At 42.7% G+C, this 24,117-nt stretch overlaps 1 protein-coding gene across 2 annotated transcripts in view; it reads right to left on the bottom strand.

Moving 5' to 3' along the window:
- SLBP (stem-loop binding protein) overlaps window positions 1-24,117 on the bottom strand; it is an 84,555-nt gene that overhangs the window by 5,539 nt on the left and 54,899 nt on the right. For both annotated transcript variants that reach the window (XM_029592627.1, XM_029592630.1), the window contains 2 exons: window positions 11,406-11,558; window positions 10,455-10,539 (listed from right to left, as the gene is read on the bottom strand). In XM_029592627.1, coding sequence (XP_029448487.1) covers window positions 10,455-10,539; window positions 11,406-11,558 — 238 coding nt within the window. The remainder of the gene's footprint in view (window positions 1-10,454; window positions 10,540-11,405; window positions 11,559-24,117) is intronic.

The following is a 24,117-nucleotide window of genomic DNA, read 5'->3' as shown; positions in this document are numbered from 1 at the left end:
CAGAAGCGGGGTACCTTCAGGTAGCGATTGACTGTCTTGAGGTCCAGTACAGGCCGGAATGTTCCCTTGGACTAGTGCCCAGAATTTTGTTGGTGCAGGGGCACCGGTGTTATTGCCTTTAGGGCGATTAGTTTTGATAGTGTGGTTTCCACTGCCTTTCCTCTTGGCGGGGTCGTGGCACGGAGAAATCACAAACTTGTCCGGGGAGATGCTGTGGAAGTCCAGGTAGTATCCCTCTCGGATGATGGATAGGACCCAAATTGTACGACGTTATTTCGACCCATCTTTTGTAGAATAGGGCAAGCTTGCCCCCTATGATCTCTTCCTGTAGATGGGACTGCTGATTCTCATTGTTTCTTCTTTAAATTTGGAGTTTGGTTTCTAACACTGTGCAAGCATGTGTGGAGTCCTGGACTGCTATGGAGATGGAAAAAAAAAACTGAGGATCAGAGCCTTGTGCACAGATATATGTAGTGCTGACGTCAGACTGAAATCTGACTCAGTCTCCAACTGCTATCAGGAGCACACTATACCCATTGGTCCTGAGTCCATCTGCTACACGCTAGGAAATTTAGTCTTACTTGTTAATTTCCTTTTCTTGAATCTTGCTAGATCAGTCCAGATGCATAGGGTTTATACCACCCTGCCAGCAAATGGAGACAACTTTTCCAGTAACCTCACTGCTCTTGGTATATAAAATTCAATAAATAAAATAAATACTATCATTCGGTTTCGCCATCATAATAGTTTACAAAAAAATTGGAGTAGTACAGATAACCTGCCAATATCCTTATAAAGCAAAGTAGAGAAAATGCCATAACAAAATCAAATACAGGATACTTTGCAAGTAAGCTCAACACTTCACCAGAATTAGAAGAGAATACATAAGAACACCCCCCCCCCCTCCCACCAAAAGGAAAGTTTAACACTTCTGAGAACCCTGAAGCATTTGAGTAAAAATGAAACAGAAAACTAAAGCAGACTGCCCAGGTAGGTCCTGGACTGGTCTAGCAGGTCTCAAAGAAAGGAAATCAAGACAGACTAAAATTTCTCCCTCATCTTACTATAGTAGTCTAAACACATGGGAAGTACCCCCAAATCCCAGTTAATGTGGGTGGGAAGACAGGGCTACCTTGAAAACACTCCCTCAAAGGTATCTGCTTTAACCTGAACCATCCAGTGTATAATACATAAAGGAATGCAAAGACAAGTTAGTGGCAATTTTATTTAAAATCTTTTCTATACCATCGTTAAGATAAGTACCATCACAACGGTTTACAGTAAGGCACAAATTAATGTATGGAATCATGTAATCTAAACAGGTGCCACAAATGTATTTCAGAATAACTGTTGTAGCTTCTGCCCATGAAGAGGCCAGAACCTGCCATGAATGAGCCTGAAATGACTTCAGAATTTGTTGACCATTTCAGCAAGTATTCTGAAAAGATGTCCTTGGATCCATCAGAATGGATGATTTGGAATGTGCCTCTCCCTTGCAGACCACAGAACAAGACAAACAGCCCATTGGATTTTCTGTAGGAAGTCTACTCTAAGCTATCCAAGGAGAACCTGAACATCCAAGCAGCAGATATCTTTTCCAGGCAATCCTCCTTTGCAAAGGCTAGACACATCAGATTTAAATAAGGTGAAACCTTGGGTAAGAAAGCAAGCGACTAAACAAGGGCAACTTTGCTGAGAAGCTAAATAAGGATATTTGCAAGCTAAGACCTACAATTCAAAAATGTCTGGCTGAACAGATAGCCACTAAAAATACTATAAGGACGCATGCTTAAGAGGTTCCAAAGGTGGGTCCACTAACACACTAAGGGCCTCATTTACTAAGCATTTTTCCCCATAGAGACAGAATGGGAGAAAAGCCTTAAAATTAGGCCATAAGTAGCAGCTTAAGAACATGCAGGGGAAGCAGAGCTCTGAAGAACAAATGCATTTAACTCTACAAAGGAAATGAGTCATTTGGATGAGGCTACCAAGGCCATCAGAATCCAACCTCTATAGCAAGAGATGACACTTCTCCAATCTCTTCCGCAAAATTGTTGGATATTTGCTCACCAGGCAACACACCACAGAAAGGCATCATATCCACACACAAGTTGAAAAGATGGAAATGACTGAACACCCCTTCTTGTGCAACATCCTTCAGGGCTAGCCTGCAAGACAGAATAGAACTGGATCCCCTATTACCAACTGTCCTGGTCATAAGAGCCCCAGACAGCAGATAAAAGGAAAGGAATTCCAGCCAGTCTCACCACATCTGCATGCCTAGGTATCCTTGGCCAGTCCAGAACTACTAGAATAAAATAACTACTAGAATAAAATAAAATAAGGGAGGAGGAATAGCCTAGTGGTTAGAGCACTGGACTATGAACCAGGAGACCAAGGTTCAAGTCCCGCTGTCACTCCTTGTGACCTTGGGCAAGTCACTTTACATTGCCTCAGGTACAAAAAACTTAGATTGTAAGCCCTCTGGGGATAGAGAAATACCTACAGTACCTGAATGTAAACCGGTGTGATATCTCAATTGAGATGAATGTCGGTATATAAAAAAAAATAATAAATAATAAATAAACTGATATTCCTCTATAGTCCAGCCCATGCAAGTCCAAGGATGAAAGAAGCCTGGTCCCTGGGCCACAGCTAGATTAAGGCATAGATTCCATTGGAAGCCCACTTTCCAGTGGATGAACCTTTCAGCTCTGGCATTCTTGTGAGTTGCTTTGATGTCCATGTGAAGGATGCCTCCTAAGATTAACATGCACTAATCTTAGGGGCTGGTTATGTTATTTACCAGTCCTTCAAACAAATGAACAGAAAACACAATTCATTGTCCACATACATGGAACAAACTAAAAGCAATTAGGCAGCCAATGGCATGTTATGAAAGCTTACCTTCCTTAGAGGAAAGAAAATCATCAGATTTAAGTAGTAATTTCTCCTCCTTTTGCACTCAGGCAGGCCAACCCACACCAGTGGGATGCACCAAAGCTACTCCGGAAAAGGTGGGGAGAGGCTGCCCACGGTCCCATCAACACTGCATGTGCAAAGGCCATGTTCTCCTGGGCCCGAATGTCCAGGCAGTAATGCCTGGACCCGAAGCTCCACCCACGGTACCACCTGAGCCCTAATGGAATGAGCTCTAACCTGTCTAGGTAATGGAACATTGGCATCCACATAGGCAGCTGTGGTTACTTCTTTCACCCAAAGGGCTGTAATAGACCACATTGCCGATTCCCTTTGCACACAAATCCGATCAGACTTCCAGAAAGATTAAGTAATCCTAGAGTACTGCATCAGATGCCACTTGACATCCAAGGCAAGCAACAGAGGATCATCATGCTCATCTTTATCCCTGTCCAGAGTAGGGAGGGAAATAAACCAATTCAAATGAAAATGTTCAGTTATGCCCCTTTGTTCTGACCCTGTAGTTCAGGGATTTTTTTTTGTTGAGAATGGATATTCCCGTTCTATTAGGTCAAGGCAAGTACAATTTGTCAGCCCCTAGGTACTAGATATCAACCCCCCTTAAAACCATTACTTAAAAGCTAAATCCCCTCAAACATACTAATCTGATAACGATTATGCCCACGCTACTTACGTTAATTCTAACTACTTTTTCCTTTATTTTCTGTAACGCTCAATCTATTAGAAAAAAATTTCATTAGCGACAGACTTGATATGCAGTCATAAGCCTGATTTCTTTCTAATTGCAGAATCCTGGTTAACTGATTCGGATACAGTCATTATAAATAAATTACATCTGATTATTCGGTCTTTTTGGAGCCTAGATCGAACCGTGGAGGCCTGTTGGCCATTAAATCTTTAAATCCATTCAAAATACAAATTTATGTTACTGACCAGAGTCTTAAATATTTGTGTAGTTTACTGCCCTCCAGGCTTTCAAACTGAATTGTCTAATTTCTTAGAAGTCATCTCCTCCCTTCCTGTAGACCTAACACTGTATTGATAGGGGATTTCAATTTACATATTAATTCTAATTACTCCCTCACAGAATCTACCTTTTTAGCTGCTCCATCAGGCCTAGGTTGAGAACAGCTTATTCAAGGTTCCACCCATCAACGTGGCAATACTCTAGACCTTGTTTTTATTAATCCTTTATTTGCTAAGCTTACTTCTGATAAGATGATGGTTACTCCAGTACCTTGGTCTGACCACTACCTTATTCAATTTAATAATAGAAACCCCTAGCCCATAAGTTCAAATATGTTGACATTTTGGAAATGAAAATTCATATCCTCTGATGAGTTTATTTAGAGCTTTTCTATACCGGCATTCATGATACAATCATATCATGCCAGTTTACAGATAACAGGGGGTGCGATAACCTTGAACATTTAACAAGTGTAGAGGAAACAAAAGTTACAATAAAACAGGGTTGCAAGAACTGGGGGAGGAAGGAGACAAGAGTAAGAGTAACTTTAAAGTAGAAGTTATTTACATTGTGCTGAAAGGTCCTCTTAATAGTTGTTTTGGTGCATCAGTTAGACTCGGGGAAGGCTCGTTTGAATAACCAAGTCTTAAGCTTTTTTCTGAATGTTAATAAACATGGTTCCTGTCTGAAATCAGGGGGTAGGGTGTTCCATAGAGAAGGTCCCGCTGTAGAAAAGGCCCGACCTCAAAGCTAGATGGTGCGTAGATTTGGTTGGTGGAACAAGCAGGGAACCTCTGTAGGCTTCTCTGATGGCTCTGAATCAAGTGTGTAGTCTTAGGGGGATTTGGAAGTTAAGAGGGGCTTGGGAATGGATGGTGGTGATGGATTTGTGCAGAATTCTGAAGTGAATTGGTAGCGAGTAAATTTTTCTGGGGAGATGAGGAGTTCAGTCTTAGCTGAGTTTAGAATCAGGTTTAAGTTTGCGAGGAATAGGTTGATCTCCGAGACAGTTTTCCCAGTGTTTGAGTGTTTTAGTGAGAGATTCTTTGATGGGATCAGGACTTGCACATCAGCATATGGCAAGTGTTTTAGTTGAAGCTTAGTTAACAGCTGGCATAGAGGAAGAAGGTATATGTTGGAGAGTTGGGGATAGGGAGGAACCTTGAGGAACTCCTAGTGAGGAGTTGATGCATGGGGATTCTTTATTATCGATTCTGACTTTGTAACCTCTGTTACAGAGGAATGTTTTGAACCATGTGAAAGCAGTGCCTGTTATTCCAATGTCCGATAGACAGTTGAGGAGGATGGAGTGGTTTACGGAGTCGAAAGCTGCCGATAGGGTCAAGGAGAATTAATAAAAAAGATTGTCCTTTGTCCAAACCCATGATGAGGTGGTCTGTTAGCGATAAGAGTAGGGTTTCAGTGCTTAATGCTTTGCGGAAACCATATTGGGTGGGGTGCAATATTTTGTGGTCTCCCAGGTAATCTGAGAGTTGCGAATTGACTAGTTTCTTCATATTCTTGGCTACAAATGGAAGGTTGGAAATGGGGCAGAAGTTGTTTGGATTCTTGGGATCCAAGTCAGGTTTCTTTAGGAGAGGAGAGGTTTAAGAGAAGTAAGTTTTAGGACATCTGGGAAAATTCCCTGTGTTAAGGAGTAGTTAATGATATCCGCCAGTGGTTTGGAGATGGGGTCGGGTATTAGGAGACGTTTTGATGGGATGTGGTCGAAGGGATGGGATTAAGGTTTCATTTTCCTTAATAGGGATTGAATCTCTAAAGCGGTGGTGGGTTCGAATGATTCCAGAATCTTTTATTTAGGGGGTGGTAGAAGCTGGTAGGAGAGTTGGAGCTAGGGGGCAAGAGGGTTACAAGGTTGGAGATTTTGCTATGGAAGACCAGAGCCAGTTCATCGGCTTTGGACTGTGCTTGGTTGTTAGGGATAGGAGTGTTGGTTTGTGTTAGTTTGGATACGTAGGAAAAAAGGGCTTTTGCGTCGTAGACCAGGTCGTGAATCTTGTGAGCGTAGAAATCCCTTTTTGACTTTAAGGTGGAGTTCCTGTAGTGGTGGTGGGCAGTTTTGTAAACAGATAAGTGTGCTGTGGCACGGGGTCTTGCGCCATCTATTTTCCTTCTGTTTGAGGTTTTGTTTGAGTTTTCGAAGGTCATTTGTAAACCAAGGTTGTTTCTTTGAGGAGTTAGAGTTGAGTTTTTTTGTAGTTAGTGGACATAATTTGCTTGCTATTTTTTCTGTAATATTGCTCCAGGATAGTATGGCTGAGTTGGGATCTGAAAGGTTTATATGTGGAAGTTCTTTAGCCAGGTGGTTGCTGATGTCATCGGAAGAGCAGTATCTTCTGTAAAGAAACGAAGACTGAAGGGGGGGTGTATTACAGGTTTTTGTTATTGAGAAGGTAGCGGAGATTAATGAGTGATCCAACCATGGGACTGGAGTGCATACAGGGAGGGTTGAATGCGTGATACCAGAGTTTATGAAAATGAGGTCCAGGGTGTGGCCAGCTTTGTGGGTGGGTTTACTGATGATCTGCTGGAAGCCCATTGCTGTAAATGTGGAGAGCAGAGCTTCACAGTGAGTTGTGAGTGTAGTGTTGTCGATGTGGAGGTTGAAATCTCCTAGGATCATGGCTGGGGAGTCTAAATTCATGTGTTTTGCGATTAATTCTACAATGGGGGATGAGTCAAGAGTCTAGAAGTCCTGGTGGGGCGTAAACTAAGAGGATTTGGAGTCTTGTCTGTTTTGAAGAGGCCAACTTCTAGTTTTGAATCAGTTTTTACTGGGAGTTGGGAGACTCAACTCTTTTGGCTGCTAAAAGGATGCCTCCGCCTCTTTTCTTTAGTCGGGGGGAGGAAAAAGAAGTCGTAAAGCCGCGTGGGTAGTTGATTTATTAGTGCTATGTCTGTTGGTTTAAGCCAGGTTTCTGTTATGGCGCAGATGTCCGGTTTTGCGTCTAGAAGGTAGTCGTTGAGGATCAAAGATTTCTTAGTGATGGATTGAGCATTGAATAGTGTCAGGGAGAATAGTGCGAGATCTAGGAGTTGGGTAAGAGGTGAAATCATGATTGGGATGAGGGTTTTGGAGGTGCGTGGTCGATATTGCATTGTTGCTTGTCCTGTGATGTGGAGATTGTGGTGAAGAATGGGGTTTGGGAATCCTGGTAGCATTATGGTCTAGTTGTGCAGGAGAGGACGGGCTGAGACCTGGTTGAATGCTGGAGGCGGCCGGGTGAATGCTGGGGGGGGGGGGGCCGCCTCTGCCCTGAGTCCTGGGGCTCACAAAGGGGCAGGCCTCTTAGGTCGTGCTCCTTCGGGCACGCAACGCCACTGGGAAGTGATTGTGTTTAAAGGGGGCAGTAGCCGCCCTCTGATAGGCCCAAAAGCTTCTTGGGGGCGCAGTTTACTCACTGCATGGTGCTCTTGGGGGCTGGTTGGCTTCCCAAATGTTTGTTTTTGTTTCTCTTTTTTTTCTTTTCTCCCAGTCTCCTCTTCCTCTGCACGGCTCACCAGGTCTTTGGTGTTTATAGAAGCACTTACTCCTAAGCTACCTTTTCAAATTACTTCCCCAAATATTAATTTAGTTGACACTTGGAACTCAATCATTTCCACCTTAGACTCAATAGCGCCTATGAAAATCACCACAAAAAAAGATAAGCTTAATGCTCCATTGTATTCCAAAACTTTACATTCTCTTGGACTTTATTACGATCCAAAGAACGCAAATGGCATCACATGAAAACGTCCGCAGCAAAAAAATGACTTATTGCACTCTAAGGCATTACAATAAGGAAATTAACATCACAAAAAAAATAATTTTGCAAAGAAAATTTCTGATGCCAATCCTAGTGTTCTTTAATATTGTTAAATCTTTAACTACAATGAATTATTGCAGCTCTACCAGTCACGATTCTGCTATGTGTAATAAAATTGCTACTTATTTTAAATCTAAGATTGATACCATTTCTAAGGAATTTCACCATCCATCTTATCCCACCTTTAAGCCTCCACTATGTGCTATTAACTGGTCAGAATTTTCACCTATATCTGAATTTTCTTTATTAGATATAATTCAGAAACAGAAAACTGATTATCCTTTAAATCCATGTTCTGGCTCTATTTAAAGCCATTACTCCGCTGGCCAGCAGTTTCTTATGCGATTTGGTTAATCATTCTCTTGAATCTGGCTCTTTCCCAGAGTTTAAAAAAAGTCTGCCATTTTACCCATTCAAAAATATATAGCTAAAGATCTGTTAGATCTTAACCTTAGACCTGTAGATTTAATACCATCCTTAGCAATGTTAATAGAATCTGTGGTCTTACACAGGCTTTCCAATTTTTTAGCTGAATATGACATTTTACATCCAGGCCAGACCATAAAAAAAAAAAAAAAAACTTACTTTCTTGCTTTGACACCATATTTCGTGGTGCAGAGATAAAAGATGATCGATCATTCTATTCCGGAAGACAATGACCAATTTCTGAGACGAGCTTGTCAAAAGCCAGTCATCCAGATATGGAAAGACTAGAAATACCCTGGCATCATAAATACTACAACCACCACTAGACACTTTGGGAAGATTCAGAGCCACAGAGGACAAAGAAGGAACTTGTACCAACAGGAGGACTTAACACAGAGGAAATCCACACGCGGTTGGATTGGAACCAGGACGTATGCATCTTTATCTTTCAGGTCCACTGCGCGCATCCACTTCCCCCCACTGAATGAAAGGGAGGATAATGTGAGGATGCTCATCGAAATTCTCACAGTAAAATCCTGTTCAGTCTTCATAAATCCAGGGTAAGCTTCAAGCCTCGAGTCCTTGAGGATAAGAAAGCTCCCTTTGAATGGCAGCAGAGCCTGCCACCAAAAAGTGCTCCCACCAGGCTGCCGAGATCCCTGCTTAAGAGCTGGTTTCCCCCCCACCCAACCATATCATTTGGAAAGAAAAATGCCAAATGTGCAACTTTATAAAGGCAGGCCAAGTTTGATAAATGTGGGTCCCACCATGACAATGAATAGTGCTCAGAATCTCCAGTAAGCAGAAAGCCCTTCCCCTGCTGTTCACTGCTTTGTAAATGCACCTCTGCAGCTGCTGAAGGACCACAGCTAGTTATACTTTTTTTTTTTGGTCCCTTCAAGAAACCAGCTTTGCTGCTGCTGCCTAGCTCAACCAGTCTAGAGAATTAAACCCAAGTGCATGGCTCAAACAGGGGATAAAGCAGCTTGGAAAGGCCATACTCACAAACCCAGGTAGGGGGAACCCCAAAGGGAACCAAAGCCATAAGCCAGACTCTGCTCCACTAGAGGATCAATCACAAAAACATGCAGCCCTAGGTCAGGGATGGCGAACTCCAATCCTCAAGTGCCACAAACAGGCCAGCTTTTCACGATATCTACAATGATTATGCATGAGAAAGATTTACATGTACTGCCTCCATTGTGTGCAAATCTTTCATGCATATTCATTGTGGATATCCTGAAAACCTAGCCTGTTTGTGGCACTTGAGGACTGGAGTTTGCTGTCCCTGCCCTAGGAGTTTATATCCTGCTCCATGAGGGGAAAATGTAAGCTACTGCCTGAGAGCAAGCTCCACCAGGCCTGATACTGTTCTACATCAGTCCAGTATGTGGGTGTGTCCTGTCTCCATCTGCTAGAGGGCAGTGATAATGTGCATCTGGACTGATAACAGAATAAGGACAAACTGTTACTTCAGTAGCTGAGGACCTAATCAATCAGGGGAAAAATCCTGGAGACTGCTCTTTCAGGGCAAGGCCAAAGACCTGGAAGCCTAGTACACCATCTGCTAGAGAATACTGCCAACTGTCTGGGCTGCACTATTCTAAATAAAAGTGATGTTAAAAAAAAAATTGTCTCTTCTGTCTCCATCTGCTGCCAGAGGTGGTATAACTCATGTATGAACTAGACTAGTAGGATTAGGAACAGCCCTTTAAAATCATAGTCTCCAAATCTGTGTACAAATTATACAGTCATGCCAAGTACTGCTTTTCACTGCAGCTTAATTTGTTTTAAATTTTGATTTTCAGTTTGATTCACTATCTATACTTCTAACAGGACCTTGAGTTGCTAGTTTTCAGTTCTGTACTGTCTTTAGGAATCATGACAAATAGAATATTTGTCTTCATAAGATCCAATACGAATATGGGATTAAATGACAACCAATAGAGACCATCTAAAGTTCAATTGTGAGTTTAAAAAGTTGGGTGTGTCAGGAGAAAGAACAAAAGCATCCTATTTCATACCAAATTCTGACAGGAAAGACTATCATAAAACTGGATAGTCCTTTTCAAAAGGACCACCTTGCCAGCTCAATTTGCATCCTTCTCCAGAGGGCAGCCATGATCCCTAGCAGAATCAAATAAACTAACGCTCACAGTCACTTGGAACTAACTGCATCTGAACACATCATATCTCGAGTCCTCGTACCATATCAGGAAGAAGATTTTTGTACTATATTAAACCTAAGATTGCTCTATACAGCTTAAGTTGAACCAGTAAGGTATAACACTTACACAGTTGCCTTGAAAGCTGGACTGAGATTCTGCAGAGCCGTAGGTTATAGATTCAGTCTCCATGTTATCAAGAACTGTGCCGCTACTAAAATCAGAAAGAAACCAAGTTACAGCATGCAGTTCATGAGTTTACAAAATTTGCAGCCACAGAAACTATTCATATCTTTTTCAGGAGGCATGTGTGAAACCTTACCCTCCACTACAGAATGGAACATGAGCTCAATTTGGGGATCCCATCTGGATTTTGAGGTCTATAACCCACTCACCTGAATTAGAGAAACAGCCCTAGTCCAAACATAAAAGGTGTGCACACCTCCCATTAAGTGCAATGTCCTGCTTCCTACACAGCACTTGCATCACAGCTGTGCCTGCTTCCTTAGTTTTCCATATGACACATGCACTCTGAATATCCAATCATGGTTACAATTTCCTGAATATACAGAGCATCTTCAGACAAGCTATTCAAGTAGTTATACCTCTAACCGCTAGTCACTCTGGATTTACAAACCCATTTGTCTACAAATTGGAGGGACAGTAGTTAATTTGTCAAAATAACTATAGCACCACACATTGCTGATGCAGTACTTAGCTTTTTTTTTTTTTAGACAGGAATGCTAAAGTTAACATACCAAAAAATATAAACTAGATTTTTAAAAAATAAGGAAATATCTAGGAATCCTGAGGAAGTAATGGAGCAAACAAGTTCATAAGTTTAAACATCCAGACAGTACTGCTTCACTGAAATTTAAACAGCAATACAGGGTTCTTATGACATTTGTACATTTTCAAAGAAATATGTACAGCACACAACTGATTAGTAACAGTTGAAAAAAGTGTCCTACTATAAATGACCAGAGGGATCTCAAGGTAGCTCTCAAGGACGTCTTAGACTGCAAGACAGCAATTTAGTACATACAGCAGCCTTACATAAGAACATAAGCCTTAACATACATTGCTGGCAAGGCACTTTCTTCTTCTTCAGCAGGAGGATCCCAAGCATGCAAAGCAACCTTCCACAGTTTAATCTGCTGGTCCCAGGACCTGCGGCTGTACTTTTTGAATTTGTTTGGTGTCCTGGGGTGGATTCCTGGTTTTCGAAGATGCCTATAATTTAAAATATACCTATCAATACATTGTTTTCATCCTGCTGTAATTTAATTCTTTCCAAATATTTCATATCCAAACGATTATGGTATATTTCTCAACACATGATTTAAAGTATAAAAGGACAATTCCAAGCTGTCTGGAGGCCAAATATCTGAAAATAGAACAAAAGAATTAAGTTTTATAACATAAGTATGTGAAAACTTAAGTTAAAAATACTTCACTGGCTACCCATTCACTACAGAATTCTGTTCAAGACACTTACTATTATCCACAAAACCTTATTTCAGGAATCCTCGCTCCAACTTACCATACCCCTCAAACCACACTCCTCTGCAAGACCCACCAGATCTGCATACAGAGACTCCCTCCAGGTTCCCCCCAAAAAATCCGTTCTGCACAACACTATTCAAAAACTAGCACTATCAACTGCTGGGCTGCATCACTGGAACTCTCTCCCACCAGATCTCTGCCAGGAACATTGCCATATCACTTTCAGAAAAAAAATTAAAAACTTGGCTGTTCGCCCAAGCATACCCTTGAAGAAGCCTCAGGGTCACCCACACAGTCACATACCCCACGGTTGTGTCCCTTTCCGCAACTCAAAGGAACTGTTTTTCGCCTTATTGCACTTTGATAAAACTTGCCTAATCGTAGACAATGTAAGTTTGTATATAATTCCTACCTTGCAAGTGCTTTCTCCTGCTTATATGCCTCTCTCCAGTTAGAAATTGTTTAACCTATCCTCTTCTAACAGCCTAGTTCCACTTTCCCTGTTATAATGTAACTTTTTGCTTTCTTTGTTAACTGGTTACCCTTAGTTCACTGTAAACTGGTACGATAAGACCTTGTCTTGAGTATCAGTATATTAAAAGAACTTAAATAAATCTACATATTTTAGATGAGAAAATTACACAAATCCAACTATTTAAAAGTCACAAGTACATTATAAAAAGTAAATTTTAACAACTGTCACAACCTACTCACATAAAGAAGAAATGTGATCCTACCTGATAATTTCCTTTCATCCAATCCAAGTAGACCAGTCCAAACACATTGGTTATGCTCCCTAGCCAGCAAACAGGCAGAACCAAAGGCTCGCTAACATCACCACTTACAGGCTCCCGTGCTGCTCAGTCTGCCAGTATTCTATTCAAAAACTAATGGTCTCCAATGCCTTCTCACCCAAGGGCTTCTGGGGAACCAGGAAAGAACAGCAGAATAAAAGACCCAAAGAACATTCACAACAAAAGCTGGACTCCCTTCTATTTGCCCATATCCGCATACCAGGGGTGCCTTGGCCAATCAGGGGTCACCAGAATTACTAAACTCCTGTGACCTGAAATCTTTGTAGAATCTTGCCTATTAAAGGCCAAGTAGGGAACAAGTAGAGAAGCCTTCTTTCCGGCCAATGCTAAATCAGAGTATCCGCTCATAAGGAACCAAACTCCTTTCTGTGACTGAAAAAGGCAGGTGCCTTAGCATTAAGGGTGGTGATCAATTCCAACTCTGGCTCTCCCTACCCGAGTATAGACGAGAATGCCTCCTTTTTCAAAGGATCCCTAATCCAAGACATTCTGACTGAGGAAAGTAGTTTGAACATTTTCCACTTCTGCTATATGGGAAACTGAAAGAGCCTTAAAATGTTTCTCTACCCACTGCATTAAAAAAAAAAAAAAAAAAAAAAAAAAAAAAAATTTAAAAAAAAAAATTTCCTGCACCACTTGCCAGCTCTTGGTTTCATCCTGTCTAGCCATATAAGACAATGCTGTTGCATTGCCAGACATGATCTGAACCGCTTGCCCTTCCAGAATCAAAGCGAAGTGCAACAGAGCCATCATGATTGCTTTAGTCTCTAACCAACTGATTAACCACTTTGTCTCTTGCGACGACCAGATTAATTCCCTGGCTATCTGATCTAGACAATATGCCCCCCAGCTCAGAAGACTGGCATTGGTAGTCACCACAATCAACTCCACAGAGTCCAAGGGCATCCCTATCTCCAGATTTTTGGAAACAAGCCATCAAGCCAAGCTGCACCTGACCTCTTCCAGCAAAGGGACATTTGCTATACTGCTGAGATAGGGGAGACCATCTGGACAGTAAGGCCCTCTAAAAGGGTCTCATGTGAGGATCTTGCCCATGGAACCAACACCAATGTCATTGTTATAGACCTCTGAATCTGGAAATAATTCCAGGTCATCAGAAAATTCAACCTAAGAAGGGAGTTCACCTGCTCCTGCAAATTACAAATTCTGAACGTAGTTAGATAAGCTGGCAACAATCAGTTGGTATTCCCTATTAATAGCAGTTTATGGACTTCTCATCCAGGAACTTATCCAAACCTTTTTTAAACCCAGCTACACTAGCTGCCTTAACCACATCCTTTGGCAATGAATTCCAGAGCTTAATTGTGCATTGAATGAAAATTTTCTTTGATTTTTTTTTTTTTTTTTTTTTAAATATGCTACATGCTAAGAACATGCCAAACTGGGTCAGACCAAGGGTCCATCAAGCCCTGCATCCTGTTTCCAACAGTTGCCAATCCAGGCCATAAGAACCTGGCAAATACCCAAAAACTACGTCTATTCCATGTTACTGTTGCTAGTAATAGCAGTGGCTATTTTCTAAGTCAACTTAATTAATAGCAGGTAATGGACTTCTCCTCCAAGAACTTATCCAATCCTTTTTTAAAACATAGCTACACTAACTGCATCCTCTGGCAACAAATTCAAGTTTGTGCGTTGAGTGAAAAAGAACTTTAATTAGTTTTAAATGTGCCACATGCTAACTTAATGCAGTGCCCCCTAGTCTATTATCTGAAAGAGTAAATAACCGATTCACATTAACCCGTTCTAGACCTCTCATGATTTTAAACACCTCTATCACATCCCTCCTCAGCCGTCTCTTTTCCAAGCTGAAAAGTCCTAACTAACCTCTCTAGTCTTTCCTCATACGGGAGCTGTTCCATGCCCTTTATCATTATGGTCACCTCTCTCTGTACTTTTTTTCATTCCAACTATATCTTTGAGATGTGGCGACCAGAAATGCACACAGTATTCAAGCTGCAGTCAAACCATTGAGCGATATAGCATTATGATGTTCTGTTTTATTTGCCATTCCCTTTATTTTATTTATTTATTTTAACAGCTTTTAATATACTGGTGTTCGTGGGACACATCACGCCGGTTTACAATAGAACTTGAAAAAGGCGGAAAGTTACAATAAACAGGGCGGGGGTATGGGAGCAGGTGCGAAAAAGGGCGGGAGTGGGGGGATAGGTAGGAGGAAAGTATAGGAGCTGAGAAAGTAGAGGCGTAACTAAAGAAGGGTAGGGGGTATTTATAGGGGAGATATTTACAGCAGCAAGGCTGCAGAGGTGAGAGTTTAGAACAGGTTGTACAATATAACTTATTTACAGCAGGTTATGCAATTATAACTTATTTACAGCAAGGAACACGATACAGTTGGCTTGTGGGGATACAATATAGCATATTTACAGCAGGTGGTGCATTGTCACTTGTTAACGAAAGGGAGAAAGATATAATTGGCTTAAGGCAAGTTATTGGGTGGCATGCTGGCGGGGGATCCATGGCTGCGTGCAGGTATAGTGGTAGGGAGGGAGGGGAGGGAGGGGGGGAAAAGGCTACGGGGGGTTGGTTTCAGGGTAGGCTTGTCTGAAAAGCCAGGTCTTGATGCCTTTTTTGAAAGTGGGCAGGGAAGGCTCAAGACGGAGGTGTGTGGGGAGGGAGTTCCAAAGGGCAGGGCCTGCGATGGTGAACGCTCTTTCCCTGGTGGTGGATAGGTGTGCTGTCTTGAGGGGGGGGGGGGGGTGTAGGGTGCCTGCACGAGAGGATCTTGTGGGGCGATGGGAGATGTGAAAGTGGGGCATTTTTTTAAGCCAGGCAGAGTTGTTTTTGTATAGAATGTTGTGAAGTATGGTTAGGGTTTTGTATTGGGAGCGGACATGGATGGGCAGCCAGTGCAGCTCTGCAAGAATTGGTGTAATGTGTTCTCTTTTGCGTGTGTTAGTTAGTATTCTTGCCATGGCGTTCTGTAAGATTTGTAGCGGTTTGATGGTGGAGTATGGGAGGCCTAGCAACAGGGCGTTGCAGTAGTCCACTTTGGAAAATATGGTGGACTGCAGGACTAAACGGAAGTCTTGTGTATGGCGTAGAGGTCTGAGCTTTTTAAGGATCTGGAGTTTGTAGAAACCCGCTTTAAGCAGGGACTTGATGTGTGGCTTGAAGTTGAGGTGTTGGTCGAGGGTGACTCCCAGGTCTCTTACGGAGGGGGGATGTGGAGGAGGAGGCATGTTCAGGTTGTTTGGATATGAGGAGTAATTCGGTTTTGGATGCATTAAGTGCAAGGTGTAGATTGGTTAGTAGGGAGTTGATGCTGATCAGGCACGATTCCCAGAAAAGGAAGGTTTCATTGAGGGTTTTTTGGATGGGAATGAGAATTTGCACATCGTCAGCATATAAGAAAAAGTCCAGGCCTAGGTCTGAGAGTAGGTTGCAGAGGGGGAGGAGGTAGATATTGAATAGAGTGGAGGATAGGGAAGATCCCTGGGGGATGCCTTGCAAGAGGGGCCCATGAGCAGATTCAAAGTTATCTAGTTTTATAAGGTATTCTCTGTTTGTAAGGTAAGAGGAGAACCAGTCTAGTGCGGTGTCGGCAATGCCTATTTCTGCCAAGCGGGTGAAAAGGATGATGATGATTGACAGTGTCAAAGGCTGCCGATATATCCAATAAGGCAAGTAGGAAAGAGTTTCCTTGGTCTAAACGGATGAGTATGGTGTCAGTGATAGCTAAAAGGAGGTTCTCGGTGTTTCGGCCTTTCCGAAATCCAAATTGTGATGGGTGCAGGATGTTTTCCTCGAGGTAGTCTGTGAGCTGGGTATTGACTACTTTCTCGAGGACTTTTGCAAGGAAGGGAAGGTTGGAGATGGGCCGGTAGCTTGCAGGATCGGAGGGATCCATGGAGGGTTTTTTAAGGAGCGGTTTCACAACGGCTAGTTTGAGGGGATCTGGGATTTTGCCGAAGGTGAGAGAGCAATTGATATCAGCCAAGGGTTTGGCGATGGTGGTGGGAATAGTGAGGAGGATTTTGGAGGGGATTGAGTCTGTGAAATGTGTGGCCGGTTTCATCTTTTTGAGGATGGACTCAATTTCAAGAACTGATGTAGGGTCAAAGGATCTGATGCTGTTGCTACTGTGATTTGGTGGCGGGGTGGTGGTCGTGGGGTTGTGGGGGAAGCGTAGGAGGATGCTGGATATTTTAAGTTGGAAGTATTTAGCAAGCTCCTCGCATTTATCCTTGGAGTATTCCTCGTAGGTGGAGGGGTGGGGGGACTTAGTGAGGTCTGTGACGTAAGTGAAGAGGGCGTTGGCGTTGAATTGTAGGTCGTGAATTTTAGATGCATGGAAGTCCCTTTTGGCATTGATGGTGGCTTGACGGTAGCCGTACAGTGATTCCTACCATTCTGTTTGCTTTTCTAATCCCATAACACTGAGCAGATTTCAATGTAGTACCAACTGACACCCTGATCTTTTTCCTGGGTTGTAACTCCCAAAATGGAACCTATCATTGTGTGACCTACAGCATGGGTTATTTTTCTGTATATGCACTTTGTACTTGTCTACATTAAATTTCAGCCATATAGACGCCCAATCTTCCAGCATCACAAGGTCCTCCTGCAATTTCTCACATTCCGCTTGTGATTTAACTACTCAACAATTGTCATCTGCAAATCTGATCACTTGTCATACCTCTTTCCTAATCATTTATAAATATATTAAAAGGCACTGGTCCAGATACAGACCCCTGAGGTACTCCACTGTTTACCTTTTTCCACTGTGAAAACAGTTTAATCCTAGTTTAATACTACTTTGTTTCCTGGCTTTTAATCAGTTTAAAATCCACAAAAGGACATCTATCCCTAACCTTGTTAGTTTTCTTAGAAGTCTCTCATGAAGGAGTTTGTCAAACATCTTCCGAAAATCCAAATATACCACATCTACCAGTTCAACTTTATCCACATGCTTAAACACTTCTTCAAAAAAAGAGATTTGTGAGAAAGACTTCCCCTGGGTAAATCCATGCTGGCTGTGTCCAATTAAACCTCTATATATTCTGTGATTTTCTTTATAATAGTTTCCATAATTTTCCCGGCACTGAAGTCAGGCTCAGTCTATATTTTCCAAATCACCTCTGGAGAACTGTATATAGTGAGGTTACATTGGCTACCTTCCAGTCTTCAGGTACAACAGATAATTTTTAATGATAGGTTAAAAATTACTTGTAATAGTTCTGAAATTTCATTTGAGTTTTTTCAGAACCCTGGGATACCATCTGTCCAGGTGATTTTCTAATCTTCAGTTTGTCAATCTGACCTACATCTTCAAAGTTTTCCATGATTTGGGTCAGTTCATCTGAATAGTCACCCTTGAAAACAACCTCCCCAACATCTTCCTCAGTAAAAACTGAAGCACAAAATTCATTTAGTCTTTCCACGATAGCCTTACCTTCCCAAAGTGCCACTTTAACCCAATCACCTAACAGTCCCATTGACTTCTTGCAGGCTTCCTGCTTCAGATTTTTTTTTTTTTTTAAAAAAAAGCTTTTATTATGAGTTTTTGCCTCTATGGCAACTTTGTTTATAATTCTTTTAACCTGTTATCTACATTTTACTTGCCAGTGCTTATGCTTTTTCCTATTTTCTTCAGATGGATCTTTTTCCAATTTTTGAAAGAAGATCTTTTGGCTAAAAGGAGAAATTACTAGCTTACCTGAATTTCCTTTTGTGAAGGGTGAGTCAATCCCAAACTACCTTTAAGATACCTGTCAGCACTATGTAAATAATTATGCCTCTCATTGTTATTGTTAAATTAAATCATTCCTGCTTCTCTCCCCCAGTTCTAGCTTCCCCTGTTTTATTGTAACTTTTTTGCTTCTCACCATGTGTTAATTGTTCAAAGTTATCTCACCCCCGGTTACCTGTAAACCAGCATGATGTGATTGTATCATGAATGCCGGTATAAAAAAAAAAACCTCTAAATAAATGGTTTATGCACCTCTGCCAGCAGATGGAAGCGGAGCAAAAGCTCATGTCTCGGCTATATATTCCCACCCCGACATCAGCCTGCAAGTATTTTCTGGAAAAGCCAAACTGTGGACAAACTTGATTCAACTTGAACATTAGCAACAGGCAACCATTCATGTTTCTCAACCAACCAGGACACTGAGCTCAGCCAAAAGAAAGAATATATCTAGCAAACTAAGAGCTAGAGAAACCACTTACCAGTTATCAAAGAGCAGGAATCATACTCTGCATTGCTTACCCTAAAGCAGCTAACCACAAAATCCAAATCCAGCAACAGAGAGCGGTCTGGGATTGACCTAGCCTTCACTAAAGGAAGGAAATTATCAGGTAAGTAGTAATTTCTCCTTTCTTAGCGTTCGGGTAGGTCAACCCCAATGAGTGGGATGTGCAAAAGCTAATCCCAAAAAGGGCGGAGGCTGCCAGCAGCCCAGTCAAAACTGCCCGCACAAAATCGGCATCTTCCCTAGCCCCAACTAGTGGTAATAGCTGGAGAAGGTGTGCAAAGTTGACCATGTCACTGTGCAGCAAATTTCAGCAGGCGACAAAGCTCCACCCATACCAACGCCTCAGCCCTTGTGGAATGTGGTCTAATCTGCTTTGGTAAGGCAATTTCAGCAGCCATGTAGGCTTCCCTAATGATCTCCTTAACCCAGCAGGCAAGCGCTGACCACATCTGATCGCCTGTTAGTGATCCACCATGGATCACTAACAGGCGATCAGACTCCCAGTCTTAGTCACCTCCAAATAGTGCAATAAATGACACTTGACGTCCAAAGAATGCAAAAGACGGTACTCAGGCTTCATCTCTGTCCCTGTCCAAGGCAGGCAGAGAAATGGACCGATTTAAATGAAAATCCAAAACCACTTTGGGCAAAAAGGAAGGCACAGTCCAAAGCTGAACCGCACCCAGAGTCTCATGGAGAAAAGGCTCACAGAAGGAAAGAACCTGCAACTTGGGAGACCTAACGAGCCAAACAGATTGCTACCAGAAAAAAAAAAAGCAAGCAGCCATAAAAAAACAAAACACAAAAACAAAACAAAAAAAAAAAAGACAGACCTGCCAAGAACTCAGGAACAAAGTTATGATCCTACAAAGGCACCAGAAGCCACAATGGAGGGCAAAGATGTTTAAACCCCCACAAGAAATAGGACACATCTGGATGGGAAGACAAAGGCTCTTCATTGACTTCCCCTGTAACAAGCTATTGGCAAATTGAATCTTCAAGATATTAAGGGCCAAACCCTTAAGCAAGCCATCCTGTAAAAATTCAAAAAAAAATCAAAGGAATATCCACTTTGAGCAGTTGAACATCTTGCTCAGAACACCGGCCTGTAACACCAACTAGAGAAAGCAAATGTTGCTTACCTGTAACAGGTGTTCTCACAGGACAGCAGGATGTTAGTCCTCACATATGGGTGAGTACCGAGCTGAGGATGCCCGAGAGTGTACCCAAATCACCCAAGACGTGCAAAAGGCGTAACATTGGGGGTGGAATGATGTTGGGTAGTTAAACCAAACAGAAGAGTAGTAGATGGACTGGCCAAACATGGAGCATGCTAGCCAGTCTTATCTAAGGGATAATGGGCTGCAAAGGGATGGAGAGCACTCCAGGTCGCAGCTTTACAAATATGTACAAGCAGCACTGGCCGAAGGTGAGTTATTGAGGCTGGTACGGCCCTAACAGAGTGTGGTTACATATGGTGTTGTAGTGAAATGCCTGCTAGTTAGTAGGAAAAAGATACAGACCGATTAGGAGGAATAGGTCTGTTCGCCCACTGGAACTCGCAGCTTGGCTTTTGCCACAGGAGGAAAGAAAAAGAGTTAGGTGTAATTCCTATGGAATGTAGTGCAGTCTGGATAGAATGCAAGTGCACGTTTACAGTCCAAGGAGTGGAAAACCCTCTCGCTCTGGGGAGAGCGCTATTGGGAAAGTGGGCAGAGTATATTCTGAGTAAAGTGAGATGCTGCCTCTACCTTAAGAACAATATGTAGTTGAGTATGTAAAATCACTGTCACGGAGGATCGGGTGAGTATGTAACAAGATGTGGAACTCACTGACCCTGTTGGCAGAAGTGATGATTATGAGGGAAAGAATATCCTGTTGCAGACTGTTACGTGAGAGGAATGGCAAGGCTCGAACGGGGAATGCATGAGTCTAGTAAGCACTAATATATATATGCCCCATTCCGTAACCAGCAAAATAGAGGTGGCTTAATCAGTGGATAACCCATGGTAAGCCGACTCGGAAAGGGTTGAACTGTTAATTGGGTATCCCCACTCCCAAGTGGTACGCCAATTGGAATAGAGGCGTACCCATGTACAGGATGTCCGGGGAGCAGATTCCGAGCGAGTAAGAGAAAAGAGTGGTGTAGAAATAAAGGGGGAACCCCTTTTTTTATGTGACATGTGGTAAATCATGCCATTTTGAATGGTAAGATTTATGTGTAGAAGGTTTTTGAGATGCTACCAGTACCTGAGAACATCAGAGAGTCCATAATATGAGACTGACCTGTGAGAAGGCGAATTGGTTACTGGTGTGATAGATTGAGAAGTATGGGAAAGCATACTGGTCTCGGCCAGGACATGGGTCTGAGAACAGTGACCCCCATCCCGGTGCAGCATAAAAAGTGTGCTGGCTATGAGAGGTATCGAAAGAGACACATATAAGAGGCCTTTGTTGCAGCAAAGGATTCCATGGGAACGCATTCGAGACATGTGTAGAGAGTAGAATCTGTCCACTGTGTGGTTTGATTCAGACGCAGAGGGCAAGTTCGGTTGACCTCAGCGGTAGAAGATTTCTTGCTACACATAATCCAAGACCATCCAGGAGGATGGAACTTATGTGGAGAAGGTCTGCTAGTGTGTTCAGTAAGTCTCTTAGATAAATGGCCCGAGGATACATGGAGTGAGCAAGGGCCAAAAGTAGAGCTGCACAGCTTCCTAGCAGAACAGCTAAGAGGTTGTGCGTGCTTGTGTTTTGGAAATACCACAATGTCACTATGCTGTCTGTCTGTATGCACAAAGGTTTGCTGCATAGGCAGTACTGTAAGGCATAAAGGCATAACTCATGGCTCCAGGAAGTTAATGTGAAAGTCTGCATGGAGCGGAGAAGACGCATATCGGGTTGAGAAGATGTTAGTTCGAACTCTGCAACCCTGAGTAAATGCAAGCATGAGTAGGACCAGTTTAGGTTTTGGCTCTAGATCTGCAATATGGATCAGTGACGATAGCGGTTGAACAGCTTAGGTCCACTGATAATTGGACTGAATCTTACTCATAGCAAAAACAATTTCTTTTGAACCCATGAGTAAATGCATGGTGAAAAAATACCGTGGCCAGACAATGAAAGAATTAAGGGGCTGAGGTTATGGTGTATGAGTGCAGAGACATAAGAATTTGTCAGAATGTCTGCGTGGTTGTCTGACAGGAAGGTAGTTGTGACAGTGGTGTCCAGAAGTATGCTATATGGGATTTATGGTAGTGACCAACAATCCCGGGTAGTACATTTATACTGAGTCATGAAGAAGGTAGAGGTCCTTGCTTGGGTTGACTTATGCAGCTGTCTATGCAAGGAAAAGCGTGAATGATGTTTTACTCCGTAGAGAAAAACAGCAGTCACTGCTAGTGATATAATGAAATACCCCAGTTGCCGAAGCTGGTGCAACCGGCAGAGCTTGGGATTGTAATATTGTTGACTCATCATGAAGCACACAGAAAAAATAGAAGTGTCGTAGGCTGATATGGAGCTGTAGTAAAAACCCCAAAGCATGGAGCACTGTGTTTAGGAGAGAGCATTACGTGTAGGTGCTGTGTCAGTATTGATGGCAGCATGGGGCGGCCTCGAGGGTATCGCCAAAAATGCCGATGGCCGGGCAGAGCACCGATAATATTGTTGGAGACAGACAGCATCGGGAAATTGATGACCGCATCGATGGCACTGGCCCGGGCATAGATGGAAAAATCAGCGCCATGGATAAAAACATCGATGGACCGCCGGGGGGAGGGGTGTTGAAGGCAGGACAGCCTGGAAGGGGGGTACCGACGGTAGCGATGGGGCATTGACTGCACGAAGGTACCGAGGTATGAATTCGACAGGGGGCCCTGGCAGCAACGGTAACCGTGGAGGTCCCTATCCCACTAGCGCTAATAACCAGGCAGAGGGTCGCAGGAGGACACTCGCAGGCTGTGTGTGAAAACACAGGGAGAGGGAAGGCTGCAATTCAGTTGGTAGGCCGGGGAAACCGTAGTGAGGTGACAGAACAGACCAAAGCACAGGGCATAGTACTCACCGAGCGTTGGTTAAACGTATGAGAGGGGAGACCCGCACAGGGAAAAAGCGTTTGTGAAGTAAAAGTTTAAGTGTTTCCCTAACATCTTTCCAACTTTTTTTTTTCTTTAATATTCACAGGCAACCCCCCCATAAGGGACATGAATGTCCATCTGCTGGAAACTGAGAATTCTGGCAGGCTGGTGTCGGGGCGGGACTATATAGCCATGTAGTCAGCTTTTGCTCAGACTATCTGCTGGCAGAGGTGCATAACCCACTCAGGACTGACCTACCCGAACGCTTAGGAATAGCATCTTTCACCTCACCTTTTAACCATACCAGCAATCGTTTGGCCTTCTACCTTTCTTAATTCATGGAATACATCTCCTGATGGAGTCTGCAATCTCACTATTGCCAAGCAGCCTCAGTTATCTCTCACTAGATTCTGAACACCATTAAGAATTAGATCTAAAATAACTCCCTTCCTCGTTGGTTCTTGAACCTATTGCTCCATGAAGCTGTCATTTATTCCATCCAGAAACTCTCTAGCATGCACTGATGTTCCATTTACCCAGTCAACATTGGGGTAATTAAAATCTCCCATTATGACTGCAGTACCAATTTGGTTAGCTTCCCTAATTTCTCTTAGCAATTCATTGTCCATCTTATTTTGGCCAGGTGGACGGTAGTACACTCCAATTGCTATAATCTTCCCTGACGCATGGGATTTCTATCCATAAAGATTCTATTGTGCATTTAGTCTCTTGTAGGATACTACACCATCCTGGACATAAAGCGCCACCTTCACACCAAGTTGCTTCTCCTTATTGCGATATAATTTGTATCTTGGTATGGCACTTTAAAGAGCAATTCCAGGATACAAAGTTTTAAAATGCTGTTAGGTGGTGATGGTTACAATGGTTGGCTGAGGTGCAAGTACCTTTAAATGCATCATTGAGGGAATAGAAGGAGAAATTACTACTTAACCTGATAATTTCCTTTCTTCTAAGGAAAGCAGGCCAATCCACACCAGTGGGTTATGCACTCCTACCAGCAGATGGAGATGGAGTAAAGTTGATTTGTTGACATCACTGGCATTTAGCCCTGCCCCATCAGCTCACCAGTATCTCTACAAAAGCCAACGTGATTATTCTTGAACATAATTATTAAGTTAGCCACTCATGC

This window comes from Rhinatrema bivittatum, chromosome 1, assembly GCF_901001135.1.
Source record: "Rhinatrema bivittatum chromosome 1, aRhiBiv1.1, whole genome shotgun sequence".
In the NCBI taxonomy this organism is placed as follows: Eukaryota; Metazoa; Chordata; class Amphibia; order Gymnophiona; family Rhinatrematidae; genus Rhinatrema; species Rhinatrema bivittatum.
This window is presented reverse-complemented; position numbering and strand designations above follow the sequence as displayed.